At 34.2% G+C, this 13,831-nt stretch overlaps 1 protein-coding gene across 4 annotated transcripts in view; it reads right to left on the bottom strand.

Annotated features, from left to right (window-relative positions):
* Positions 1–13,831, bottom strand: part of CPQ (carboxypeptidase Q) — a 570,439-nt gene that overhangs the window by 293,935 nt on the left and 262,673 nt on the right. For all 4 annotated transcript variants that reach the window (XM_077167279.1, XM_077167278.1, XM_077167282.1 and 1 more), the window contains exon 4: positions 4,408–4,615. In XM_077167279.1, coding sequence (XP_077023394.1) covers positions 4,408–4,615 — 208 coding nt within the window. The remainder of the gene's footprint in view (positions 1–4,407; positions 4,616–13,831) is intronic.

Raw genomic sequence — 13,831 nt, 5'->3', positions numbered from 1 at the left:
AGCATGCCCTCATTCCCTTTTCTCTGACCCATTCCTGCATCGGCTTGACTCAGTGTTGGCCCATGAACCCTATCTGAGTTCCGATGACAGCTTGCAGAAAATAATGACTTTTTTAAGGGACAATGTTGGGTTCACATGGTGCTTTGTATGACATAAGATCCTGGGGAGACCATAATCGGTACAGAAACACTGGATTAAGGGAGTGGAGGAGACTGCAGTAAACTAGATGGGATCTGTCTCTTACAAAAATGTTTCCACAAATGTTCTAGTGACTATGGCTGTGGGGATCAGTTTGTACAGAAATTCTAAGGACCTTTAGGCCTGTGTATCTTGTAAAGTTTAGGTTACGGGTCAGAAAATATTTGAAGGTTTTGTGGCTCCAAAGCCTCTGAGTTGTTGACCTCATTTCCATATGCAGGAAAACAAGCATATGCTTTTGTGACCCAGCCAGCATTCCTGCTAACTCAAGTGGAAATAGTACTCACAGCTTACCAATATTTACTGTCACGGATGCAAGGTCATCCCTCCTAGTGTATGAAGAGAGAGATGAAATTTGACTTTGGTTACCAAATCTGATTTTATGAAAAGAATAGGAGGTTGAAATATTTACTTTGAATCATTTTTAAAGTTTTATTAAGGTACTTGGTATACAATAAACTGAACATATTTAAGCATGAAAAAAGAAAAAGAAAGAAGAAGGAACTCAAAATGGTATAATATAAAAATAAAAAAATACGAAAGTAGGCATTAACAGAATTGAGGGCACCAATCAAAATTCCATCAGCATTCTTAACAAAAATTGAAAATTCAATAATCAAATGCATATTGAAAGGTAAGGAGCCCCAAATAGCTATTGCCATCTTGAAAAAAAAAGAACTAAATTGGAGGACTCACACTTCCTGACCTTTAAACTTATTACAAAGCCATAGTAATCAAAACAGCATGGTACTGGCTCAAGGACAGACATAAAAACTAAACACATCAAATTCAGAGTTCAGAAATGAAACCTCACATCCATGGCCAGCTGATTTTCAAAATGGGTACCTAGTCTGCTCAAGTGAGAAAACAGTCTCTTCAACAAATGGTGCTGGGAAACCATTCATGGTACCCAGAATCCAAAAGGACGAAGGTAGATCCTGATTTCATACCATATGCAAAAATCAACTAAAAATGATTCAAACACTTAAATATAAGAACCAAAACTATAAAACTCCTAGAGGAAAATATAGGGGAGCATGTTCAGGATTTTTTGTTAGGAATGGTCTCTCAAATTTTATACCCAAAGCAAAAGCAACAAAAGAAAATGTAGATAAATGAGTACTCATCAAAATTTAAAAACTGTATATCAAAGTAAAAATACAACCTACACAATGGGAGAAAATATTTGGAAACCACATATCTAATAAGGGCTTAATATCCAGAATATATAAAGAAATTCTACAACTTAAAAACAAAAGGACAAACAGCCTAGTTTAAAAAGTGATTAAAATACTTGAATAGCCATTTCTCCAGATAAGATACACAAAAGATCAGAAAGCACATGAAAATATGTTCAACATCATTAGCCATTAGGGAAATTAAAATCAAAACCACAAGGAGAAGCCATTTCACATTGACTAGAATGGCTACTATTAAAAAAAAGAAAACAGAAAATTAACAAGTGTTGAAGAGGATATAAAGAAATAGAAATGCTCATTCACTGTTAATGCAAATGTAAAATGGTGCAGCTACTGTGGAAGACAGTCTGGCAATTCCTCAGAAAGTTATGTATAGAATTACCATATGACCTGGCAATACCATTTCTAGGTATATGCTCAAAGGAAGTGAAAGCAAGGACACAAACAGATATACGTACACCAAGGTTCAGAGTGGCATTGTTCACGATTGCCAAAAGATGGAAGCAACTCAAGAGTTCATCAGCTGATGAATGGACAAATAAAATGTGATATATAAATACAATGAAATATTTAGCTGTAAAAAGGACTGAAGTTCTGATACATGCAACAACATGGATGAAACTTGAAGGTATCATTTTGAGTGAAATAAGCCAGACACAAAAGGACAAATTCTATATGATATTACTAATATGAAATAAATAGAAGAAGCAAACTCATGGAGTCAGAAACTAGAATATAGGTTACCATGGCCAAAGCAAGGATAGGGAATGGAGAGTTAATACTTAAATGTACAGAATACCAAAACTGTATTTTGGGTGATGAAAAAGTTTTAGTAAAGGATGGTGATGATGATAGCACAACACTGTGAACATGAAGCACTCAATTATATATGTGAACGTAGTTAAGAGGGGAAATTTTATGTTGTATGTATATTACTAAAATAAAAGTTTAAAAAAACATAGGACTGTACAACACAAACAAGGAACACTCATGTAAATGTACTATAGTTAATAGTTCTATTACAAAAATACTCTTACATCAATTGTAGCAAGTGTATCACATCAATGCATGAAGTTAATAATAGGGGGATTATATCTATATGTATTTTCTGCATGATTTTTCTGTAAATTCATAACTTCTCTAATAAAAAATGTAAAAAAAATTATACTGAGTCAAAGATTTCAGATACAAAATATCACACATAATTGGCTTATATGAAATTCTAGAAAATACAAAACTATAGCTGTAGAATGCAGACCAGGTGTTACCTGGGCCCAAGTTGTGCAAGAAGAGATTGACTGCAAAGGGGTACCAGGTAAAACTGGGGGAAGATAGAAATGTTCTATATTATGTTTGTGGTGGTGGTTAGATTTCTCAAAAGTCATAGCATTGTACATTTAAAATTTGTAAGATTTTTCTATATAAATTATACTTTTATTAAAGATGGTTTAATTAAAAAATTACTCAAGCTCCCCCAGCCTGAAGGTGTCAGTGGCCCTGAGACAGCTATCAGAACCAGCACTATCCTCAGCCCTTTGTCTGATGTAGTCCCCAGAATTCTGCATTAATGGTTCAGCCTCAGACCCTGAAACCCTCCTACTTTCTTTTTTCTGCTTCACACTAATCCCAGTGATTCCTCACGATTGCCTGCCACCCACCTTCTTGTGGCCAGAACCATCCTGCTCATCCAGACAGGCGATAATCCATAATCTTAAATCCTCATGCCCTAGACAAGCAACCTTAAAATGGCAAAACTTTACCCTGGAACCACTAGCTAGGGAAAATATACTTTACAGTTTAAAGTATATTCAATGCCTGTTTAGATTTTTGGTTTTTCTGTTGTTAACAGTTTCCTAAAGGCTCAAAGGGGCTGGGTGCTTTTTTTGTTTTCACAATATTTGAAACTATTCTCTACAGCTTTTTAACCTCTAATGGTCCTACTGAGATTTTGCTTTTCCATTATCCCTTTGCCACAATCCCAGGTCTAGAAGTAAGTGATTTGGGAAGAGAGAAGCCCGTCCTAAGCTTAAAACATATCTTTACTCTGACACAGCTCTTCAAGTCAGGGAGAGGTTCTGAGTCAAGACATGTGCAGAGGTTTCATTTTGGGGAGACAACTCCATTATTATTACTTTTTTCCTTACTTCCACTGATGTCCTCAAACAAAGTACAAGTCTTGGATAACTTTATTTTTGAGTTTATTTTCAGAATTTCATTAACTTCTAATATAGGAGATTTGCATGCAAAACCTTATAAAAACTGTTTTCTGCACACTTCATGTCAAATAAAGTGAACATATTCAGCGAGTGCCTGTGATATACCAAACACTGAATTAGATTATTTCATGTGTATCATCTAATCTTGCCCTCACAGTAATTGTTAGTTACATATATTATCCCTTTCTTTGCAGTCATGAAGACTCATGGAGTAAGTAACTTGTCCAAATCATTTAACACTCAGCAAATAAGTTATAGAGTTTGGAATTGTCTCTGGGTCTACCTGATCTTCAAGCTTTCCTAAGCAAGAAAAGAGAAGTAGTTCTTGGAAATTGTACATAAACTGTGGTTTAAAGCTTGGTTTAATAGTCCAAAGTCCTGTTTCAAGTCCCTTCTTAGCCACTTACTAGCTTTAAGTGACCTTTCATCCAAGTTAGTTTCCTCATCTGTAAAATGAACAAACTAGATCCTACTTTACAGAGCTTTGAAAGGATTAAAAAGATAATTTACATAATAAGTAAAGTAACTATTAGCCATTAGCAGTATCTCAAAAGCCAAGCTGGCTCTAAATGGAATAAACACAAGATATATATAAACTTCAATTAGTCCTGCCTTTCTTCAGTCAATTTAGTAAGTTTTGATGAGGAAAAAAAAATCTGAAGCTTCTGACTAGAGTGGCTCTCTGAGGATCATCTCTGCAGATTCATATTCTCTCTTTCTCAAACTATCTCTGAAAACTGAATCTTAACCCGAACTGCCTCTTCCCAGACAGTCCAGCCCCCTTCTTCACCTACCTGCTCCGGATACTTGCTCCCAATGATCTCAGCTACAGTGTTGAAGGAATCAGCCTCTGGATGGTTCTTTGCCCCCATCTTCAATTGGATGATAATTTTGGCCCCACGAGATACCATTCTTGACATCATTTCTGCATCTTCTACTGTAATACAGGCAGTTGGGATCATGGGCACACCAACCTGGTATTCCTGAATACCTGTATGAGGACTTGAGAAAAGAAGTCACAAGGTTATGGAAATGTAGCAGAAACGTACTAAAAATATTTTTTAAAAGCAAGCCCCTATAAATTGATATTTGACTTTCACGGATGTTCATTTATTTTTGAATGGAGACGGTGGGCACTATTGGTTTATTTACTTTTGACATGAATGTCACTTTTCTTTTTGTAAAAATGATTAAGAAACTTCAATTTAATAATAATCTAACGTAAAATATTCCATGGGGTTTATTTTGATGATTTAGATAATCCTTTATACTCGTAAAATGCCTCAAACTCTGAAGGACGTTAACTTAGTGTCTCACAACCAAGAAATGAAGACATCTGGAAGACAAGAAAAAAGAAGTCTGAGCTCCATCAAGTCTAAGGCCCACCCATCTGGAGGAAACTTTTTCCAGTTACACACAGGTCCAGGGTCACTGACTAGCACTGGGTCTATACTCTTTCTGCCCAAACGCAGAGGTCCCAAGCAGTAGCTCTGCACTGGTCACAGAACACTGTGCAGGAAAACTGCAGAAAATGGGGAAATGTTTGCATTCCCATGAAGAAATGAGCTGAAAAAAAAGACAAAAAACCAGGGCAATGCCTTTACTGCCACAAGAAAAGGAAAACTATTGTAATTCTGGCACTAGAGGAGAAAATATACCCAGATTGGTCAAATTTTTCCTTCTAATTTCCAAATTTTTTTACATTACTAGAAACATTTGGAATTCAACTATATACTCATAAACTGATTATTATACTAATATATTCAGAATTCAAGTATATAATAATAAAAAGGTGATTCAACTTTTATATCTGTTCATATAGGTTCATCAATTAAGTTTTAAAACTATTTTTTCAAACTGTCCTTTTTTATACCATAAGGTATAGCTCCAAACCCTCCCAGAAAATGATTTCATTAGGACCAAGCTGACCGGGCTGCTGAGTAGACACCACATCCTACTGGTCTATTCCTACCTTCGATGGAGGCACAGGCTCAAAGTCTCCCTTTTAAAATTAATTTTTATTTTGTTTCAGGTTGTCTTATATTTACAGAACAGCCTTTCTCTTCCTTTAAGCTATAACACATTTCTCTCCTTTTACAGATGATGTCTTGGTATTTCTCTGTTATAGTAACTTCTGTATGCACAAACACAATGATCCGGTCTTATACAACACTGCATTCTTGGTGTCACTGTATTTTTGTGACCACATTTCAGATGATGATTTATTTACTTAGAGAGATTGCATAGCAAAATGGTTGAGAACGTGCGCTCTAGAGCAAGATTGCCTGGGTTCAAATTCAGGTTATGCCACATATTGCTAATTGACCTTGGGCAAGTTACCAAAGTGTCTTCATCTATAGAGGGGGTAATAATAATAATTACTATTTCATAGGGTTATTTTGCAGATTCAGTTATTTTATATAAGTAAAACATTTATTCTTGCACATGTACATGTTTAATAAAAACTATTTTTTAACTTGACTATTACATTATTCTTGCAAAGAGATATTGTCTATCCAGCAAGTCTTTAGTACCATCTTAGTACACTCTTTAAGAATTTCTTAAATGTTGACTAAAAGTTTCATTCTTCATCAACAGAGAGACAGATGACTTATAAGACGAGAACCTGGAATCCAGGGACCCTGAATATGAATCTTTGCTTTGAAATACACGTCTTCTGGTTTAAGGCTGGCTCTGGAGTCACGTGACCTAGGTCGAATCCTGGCTCTCTACCTGCATAATATCCTCTTTTTGTACAACACCAAGCAAGTTATGATTACTTTGATCTTTGTCAGTTTCTTCATTTATAAAATGGAGACTATTATTAGAATTGACCTCATTGCTATGAGGAATAAAAAAGTATGTGTGAGGGAGTCAAAACAGTCCTGGCTCATAGTAACTACCTAGTAAAGATTAGCTATTATTATTATTTCTTCTGTGCTAATTTGGTAGAGTGATTGATGGCCAAAAAGTACCCTAAATGTGTAGGAAAATAATCTAAATATTTGCTATTCATATTACCTTACATGGTGTCTAATATTTAAAAGACTCTGTTCTCAGACTCTCTTACTTAAGAGGGGGTCAGCATGACACTTCTTAGTAAGGCTCTTTCAAGTGATGCTTCTAGACTAATTTGTACTAATAAGTTGCAGGTAACAGCCATGGCTTATCCACAGTGCCACTGAAGAGAATGGCACTAAAGGCATCTTCCAAGTGTGGTCCTGAATTCAACATATAAAAGACTCTAAATTTATTTCTTCAGTTAAACATCTGCTCTAGTGGCAGGTCATCCATAATTATTTAGTCATGGATGGAGGAGGAATATGAATAGAAGGAGGCAAAATGAGGTCAACTGTTTTACTTAGAGTTAATTCACTGTCACTGTAATACAAGTCAATTGCCCTAAAGTGGACGACCAGTCAAACACCACTTCCCCACACCATTTACAAGTCTCATCTGCCATTTAACATTAGCAAAGGATAAGTTTCAAAGGAAGCTCTTCAAAATCAAAATACAAACATTTAAAGACTAATACCAGCTCTTTACAAACACTTCCAAAAAACAGAAAGGAGAGAACACTTCTAAACTCGTTCTAAAAGGCCAGCATTTGTGATGTGAACACAAGACAAAGACATCACAAAAAAGTAGAACTATAGACCAAGATCTTTAATGAATATAGATGTAAAAAATCTTCAGTGAAATAGTAGCAAACTGAATCCAGCAACATATGTAAAAGATGATACACCATTGTCCAGGAATGCAAAGTTGTTTTAACATCCAAAAATCAATCAATGTAATATACCATAGTTACAGAATAAGGGCAAAAAACACATGATCACTTCAATAGATGCAGAAAAACCATTTAACAAAACCCAACATCCTTTCACAATAAAAAAACCCAACAAACTAGGAATGTAGAGGAATTCTTTCAACCTGATAAAGGGTATCTACACAGCTAACATCATACTTAATGAGGAAAAATTAAACACTTTCCCCTTGATGAGGAACAGATAAGGATATATGTTCTTCCCACTTCCATTCAACATTGTTCTGGAGGTTCCACACAAGGAAATTACATAAGAAAAAGAAATAAAATGTATCCAGATTGAAAAGGAAGAAGTGAAACTACCTCTATTATCAGATAACGTGATCTTGTATATAAAACATTCTAATGAATCAAAACAAAACTATTCAAACTAATATAAAGCTCAGTAAGGCTGCAGGAGGCAAGATTGATATATAAAAATCAATTTATTTCCACACAGAAGCAGTGAAAAATTCAAGAAACAAATTAAGAAACCAATTTTATTTATAACAACAAAAATAGTAAAATACTTAGGGATACATTCAATAAAAGGAGTGTGAGACTTGTACACTGACAACTGTGAAACAAGAAGTTAAAGATCTAAATAAATGAAAAGGCATTGTCTTCATGAATTGGAAGACAATGTTAATAGTGTCAAGATGGCAACACTCCCCAAATCAACCTAAAGATTCAACACAATCACTATTAAAATTCCAGCTGCTCTTTCTGAATCAATTGGCAAACTGACACTAAAATTCTTATGGAAAAGTTAAAACGTTTATTTTATGTATATTTTACCACAACCACAAATGAACAAATTAAAGAGCATTGATAGAATCCCTTGATGGTCCAAAGGGGAATATATATATATGTGCATGTAGTTTAACTATTAAACTCTCATCTGGGGAACCTGCGTACCATCTCCACCTTTGGAGACTCACTAGAAAATAGGACAAGCCCTTGATTCTGATGCTTGCCCTTATGAACCTCATTTTTGTAGTAGAGAAGTTAAGACTACCTATAATGAGGACTAAGAGTTGCTTCCAGGTTCATCAACACCAACATCAACTAAACCTCAATCAACATCACTCCTGTTGACTATTACGAACACCTAGGGCTCAAACAGAAACTTTATAAAGGTTTCATGTAGTAGGTTTGCCTTCATGGAACATATAATTTCTGGAGTATTCCTAGGTCAGATAAATCCTGAAACTCAGAGGGACAAGCCTCTCCAAGATTATCAACTAATTTCATCCCCCATTCTTTAGTGTTGATACCCCTTCTCAACATGAAAAAATTAGAACAGGCATTGTCCAAAGATCCCTGTAGATTGGGAGAAGGATTAAAAGAGAAGAAGAAGGTATAACAGAAAATGGGATTAAAAAATGAGTTTGGCTGCTAAATCATTATGTTAATATTCCTTCTAACCTCCATTGTTTTGGAGCAGCAAGAAGGAGAAATCTGAGAAGGCAGAATGGTGGCTCATGACAAACTCTGGGATTTGTTCTGTAACTACTTGTTGAAGTGTGCTTTGAAAAGTATTGCTTTTTTCTTTCTTTGTTTTGTATGTATGTTATATCTTACAATAAAAAATGTTTTTAAAAATGATGAATTAAATAAAATCTTTGAGATGTAAAAAATGAACAAATTATTTTTGAAAAACTCATATGGAAAAGCAAAGGGCCCAAAGTAACACACTCATGGAAAAGTAGAAAAAGTTGGAGGAGTCAGACTCCCTGATTTCAAAAGTTACTACAAAGGTACAGTAATCTGACAGGGTGGTAAAGGCATGAGGATATACATCTAGATCAATAGAATAGAATTGAGAGTCTTAAAAGTATGGTCAATTAATTTTCGACAATGGTGCCAAGACAATTTAATAGAGATAGAACAATATTTTCAACAAATAGTGCTGAGACTACTGGATATCCACATGCCAAAAAAAAAAAAAAAAAAAAAAAAAAAGAAGTAGCACCCCTACATAACACCATATACAAAATTAACTAAAAAAGAATAAAACACCTAAAGGTAAGAGCAAAAAGCTAAAGCTATAAGATCCTTAGAAGAAAATATAGGAGAAAATATTCATGACCTTGGATAAGGAAATTATTTTATAGCTACAACACTAACATCACAATCAACAAAAGAATAAACAGATATGTTGAATTTCATCAAAATTTAAAACTTTCGGGCTTCAAAGGACACTATCAAGAAAGTAAACAGACAATTCCTAGAATGGGAGAAAATTTTTACAAATAATATATCTAGTGATGGACTTCCATCTAGAATATATAAAGAGTTCTTACAACTCAGTTTTAAAAAGACAAATATTAAAAATGAGCAAGGGAACTGAGTAGACATTTCTCCAAAGATGACATATAAATGACCCATAAGAATATGAAAAGGTGCTCAAAATCATTAGCAATCAGAGAATGTAAATCAAAACCACAATGAAATCTCACTTTATACCCATTAGGATGGCTTTGGTCAAGAAGAAAGAAAACAAATATTAGTAAGGATGAGAAGAAATAGAACCCTCATTCACTGCTGGTGGGAATGTAAATGGGACAGTTCCTTTGGAAAACAGTTTGGCAATTCTTCAAAAATGTGAAACATAGCGCTATACCTAGCAATTTTACCCCAAGAGAAATAAAAGCATAGTTCTGTTCAAAAACTTGCATACAGATATTCATAGAAGCATTATTTGTAATAGTCAAAAATTGGAAATAACCTTCATGGCCATCAGCTGACAAATGGATAAATAAAATGTGGTGTGTGTATATATATATATATGTGGTGTATGTATGTGTGTATATATATATATATATATATATACATATACCACATATATATATATATATACATATATATATCTGTCCAGGAGAATATTATACTACAATAAAGAGAAATGAAGTACTGATGCATGCCACAACATGGACAAACCTTGAAAACATTATGCTATGTAAAAGAAGACCACATGTACATAATACAAGGTAAATATCACAAAATTGTTACTCCCTTTGTTTCTATCTGATTTAATTTTTCTTTACAAATTACAATTTCTGTAACATATTTTTCATGATTTTAACTTGTATTTTTTTTCTTATTTTCATTTCAAATCTCTAAATTTAAAAGAAAAATGTGTTTTTATGAAGCAGTATTAAACAAAACAAAAACTTACATAGGAACAACAAGAACATTTTTAAGTGGATAATTTGTTTGAGAAAGATCATGATGATGATAAAGAAATAGAGGAACATAAAAATCATTGGCTTTGTCCATGATACCATATAAATATTGTTCTCCATTTAAGATCCAATGGAAAGCAATTCTGGTTAACTGAACTGGAAGGTACTTAAGGATTGTCTAATGCAGATTAAGCTCTTCTCATTCAGAATTAACCTAAATTTCTTTTATTATCTCCGTTAATAGCACTCTCTGATTACCCTCATGCCCTGAAATTCTCCTGTTAGCACAGAAATGAACATATTACTCATGATACATTTTATTGGAAAGGAAGCAGGAAACAAAAAATATTTGAAAAATTAGCATCCATTCTTGATTAGAACTCTGGAAAAAGTAGGAGTGGCCAATTTCTTTCTCGTTATGAAAAGAATATATTTTTAAAAAGTGTCAACAAGGTACCGGATGGAGAAATATTAGAGCCATTTTCAAGGCATGTTTCACAGAACAACTAGGAAACCATTTGCTTTGGTTTGCTAAAGATGCTAGAATGCAACATATCAGAAATGGATTGGCTTTTATAAAGGGGATTTTATTAAGTTACAAGTGGCAATTCTAAGGCTGTGAAAATGTCCAAATTAAGGCACCAACAAGAGGATATCTTCTTGGAGGAAAGGCAGCTGTCATCTGGTTTCCTCTGTCACATGGGAAGACATATGGCAATGTCTGTTTTCCTTCTCTCCTGCTTCTGCTTTTAAATGGCTCTTTCAGCTCTTGGCGTCTTCTGGGGCATTTTCCTTCTGCATCTCCAAACATCTGTGTCTGAGTTTTCACCAAAAAAGTTTCCCTCTTAAAGAACTCCAGTAAGTTGATTAAGACTGACTTTGAATGGGCAGGGTCATATCTCCGTGGAAACAATCTAATCAAAAGGCCCTCTGGTTAACAATCAGTTTCTTCCCACAAGATTGGATTAAAGTGGCATGGCTTTTCTGAGGTACATAACAGTTTCAATCCAGCACATTATGTAAGTGGAAGATTCCCTGATTAAAAAAAAAAATTATGATGTGGTCAATTAGAAGGAGGGGCATGGGTTATGGTATGTATGAATTTTTCTTTTTATTTCTTTTTCTGGAGTGATGCAAATGTTCTAAAAAAATGATCAGAGTGATAATTACACAACTATGTGATGATATTGTGAGCCAACTGATTGTACACCATGTATAGAATGCATGTGTGTGAAGATATGTCAATAAAAATATTTTTTAAAAATTTGTGAAACACTGAGTACTAGCTCCAAATTTTGAGGAGTCATTATGCACACCAGCCCATAGTAGTCCCTGAGAAATAACAGCTAAAACAGAAGCATGCCTGAGTTGTCATTTCCCAAACAAATGTCTACTGAACTTTTTTCATGTAACAGTTTCATGATCTCACAGACTTGTTCTGAGAAACACACTTTATGCAATGTTGATTTTGCTCTCATTCAAGTAGGATCCAGACAAGAATACGGTTTGTGACTGTCCCAACAGAGTTTATCTAAAAAATGCTAACAATAGCAATTCCCTCCCATCCAGTATATACTGGTCTCCCCTCCATACCTCTATTCAGAGCCCTTAGCATGTTAAGTTGTAATCCTGTGTTTAAATGTCTCATAGTGGATATGAGCGCCTCAAGAGTCAAGGCTATGTCTAATTCTTCTTTGTATAACAGAAATTTATAGTTCCTACTATATTTGAACTATTTGTAATTTCTACCATATTTTAAGTGCTCTATAAATTCATACATGTATGTACCTGATAATGAAATGTATACAAAGACTAAGCAATAAAGAATGACAAGGACTTATTTTTTTAGATAATGCTATGGCCCTGTCAGATTTTAAAATACATTACAAAGACCAATGATCAAAACACATAGTATTACAACAAATATCATTTGGATTCCAGAAAAAAAATAATTCTTATAAGAAAAGCTAGAAAATTCACAAAAAGGAAAAGAATAACAAACTATGTCTTAATACACCTGGTTATAAATATGGAGAAAAATTCATTTGGGTCCATAACTTATACTGCATTAAATTCCAGAAGAGTCAGTGTTGAACATTTAAAAAAAATGCAGCATAACATTTATTACAGATATGAGGGAAAATAAACTTCCCAAAGCTAAAGAATGTAAGATATAAGCAGGGGCAGAATAGATTAGATGAATTTAAAGTAAGTTTTTTTTTTCCAAAATAAAATGTGACTTTCAAAAGATTCGGAAACACTAGTATGATAAATACACACTTACTGTACAAAATATTTTATAAAGAATTGGCAAAACTTAAGCCAGATTCTCCTTGGTAAGGTGCTATAACAGGTAACTCAAGGGCGGCTCACCATACACTATTTACAGACCACTTTCTCCCTGCCCTCCTCTATGCAGAGGCCTCCTTTGTATGTGATATGGTTCTGACAATGAGAAGGAGACAGAAGAGTCTTTCCCAAAAATAAAGGCAAAGGTTCAAGAAGAAACTCTTTTTTTTTTCACTCTTTTGCCTTTCCTGTTCTTCTCCACTTAGAACAAATATGTGAGCCTGGAGATGCAGCAACCATCTTGTGATCATACGTCAGCAAGCATAGGATGAAGGCATATTTATTGAGGACGGAGAAGCAGGCAGATTGAAAGAGCCTGGGACTTTAACAGCATCATCGATCAGGTGTCTAAGCTGATTTACTCTTATGTGTGGTAAATAAAACTACTATTTCTTTAAGACATCATTAGTCAAATTTTCTCTTATTTGCAGACTTTTACAAATGTCAAGCTTCATATCAAGTTAAAAAAATCCAAATTAAAATTACTATAAAGATCCATTCAAAAGTGTGTAAACCATAGGAGAAAGTGTTACATATATCCCTTACTGAGAGCACCATAAGCTGGTTTGCTCTTTCTCACAGTGTGTAGCAAGAACGATAAAAATGCTTATTTCTTTTATTCTGGTTATTCTGTTTTGGAGAACAAGAATGTTCTCTGTATCTCTGTGTATAAATGTGGAAATCTAAAAAAAATGCAGTAGAGGAACTTCATGGAGAGGTAGCCGCAAAATGGAAGACATGAATGGCAAATAAATGGCCAACAGTGGCACACAGAAATATATAGACACAATATGCTGTGTTAAAATAAAATTTAAAACCAAACATAGTATGAACATGGTAAAGATTGAACATGAGTTTGGAGTAGTGTAAATTGAG

Source organism: Tamandua tetradactyla, chromosome 6, assembly GCF_023851605.1.
Source record: "Tamandua tetradactyla isolate mTamTet1 chromosome 6, mTamTet1.pri, whole genome shotgun sequence".
NCBI classification, from domain to species: Eukaryota; Metazoa; Chordata; class Mammalia; order Pilosa; family Myrmecophagidae; genus Tamandua; species Tamandua tetradactyla.
The sequence above is the reverse complement of the archived record's forward strand: the minus strand, read 5'-3'. Positions and strand labels throughout refer to the sequence as shown.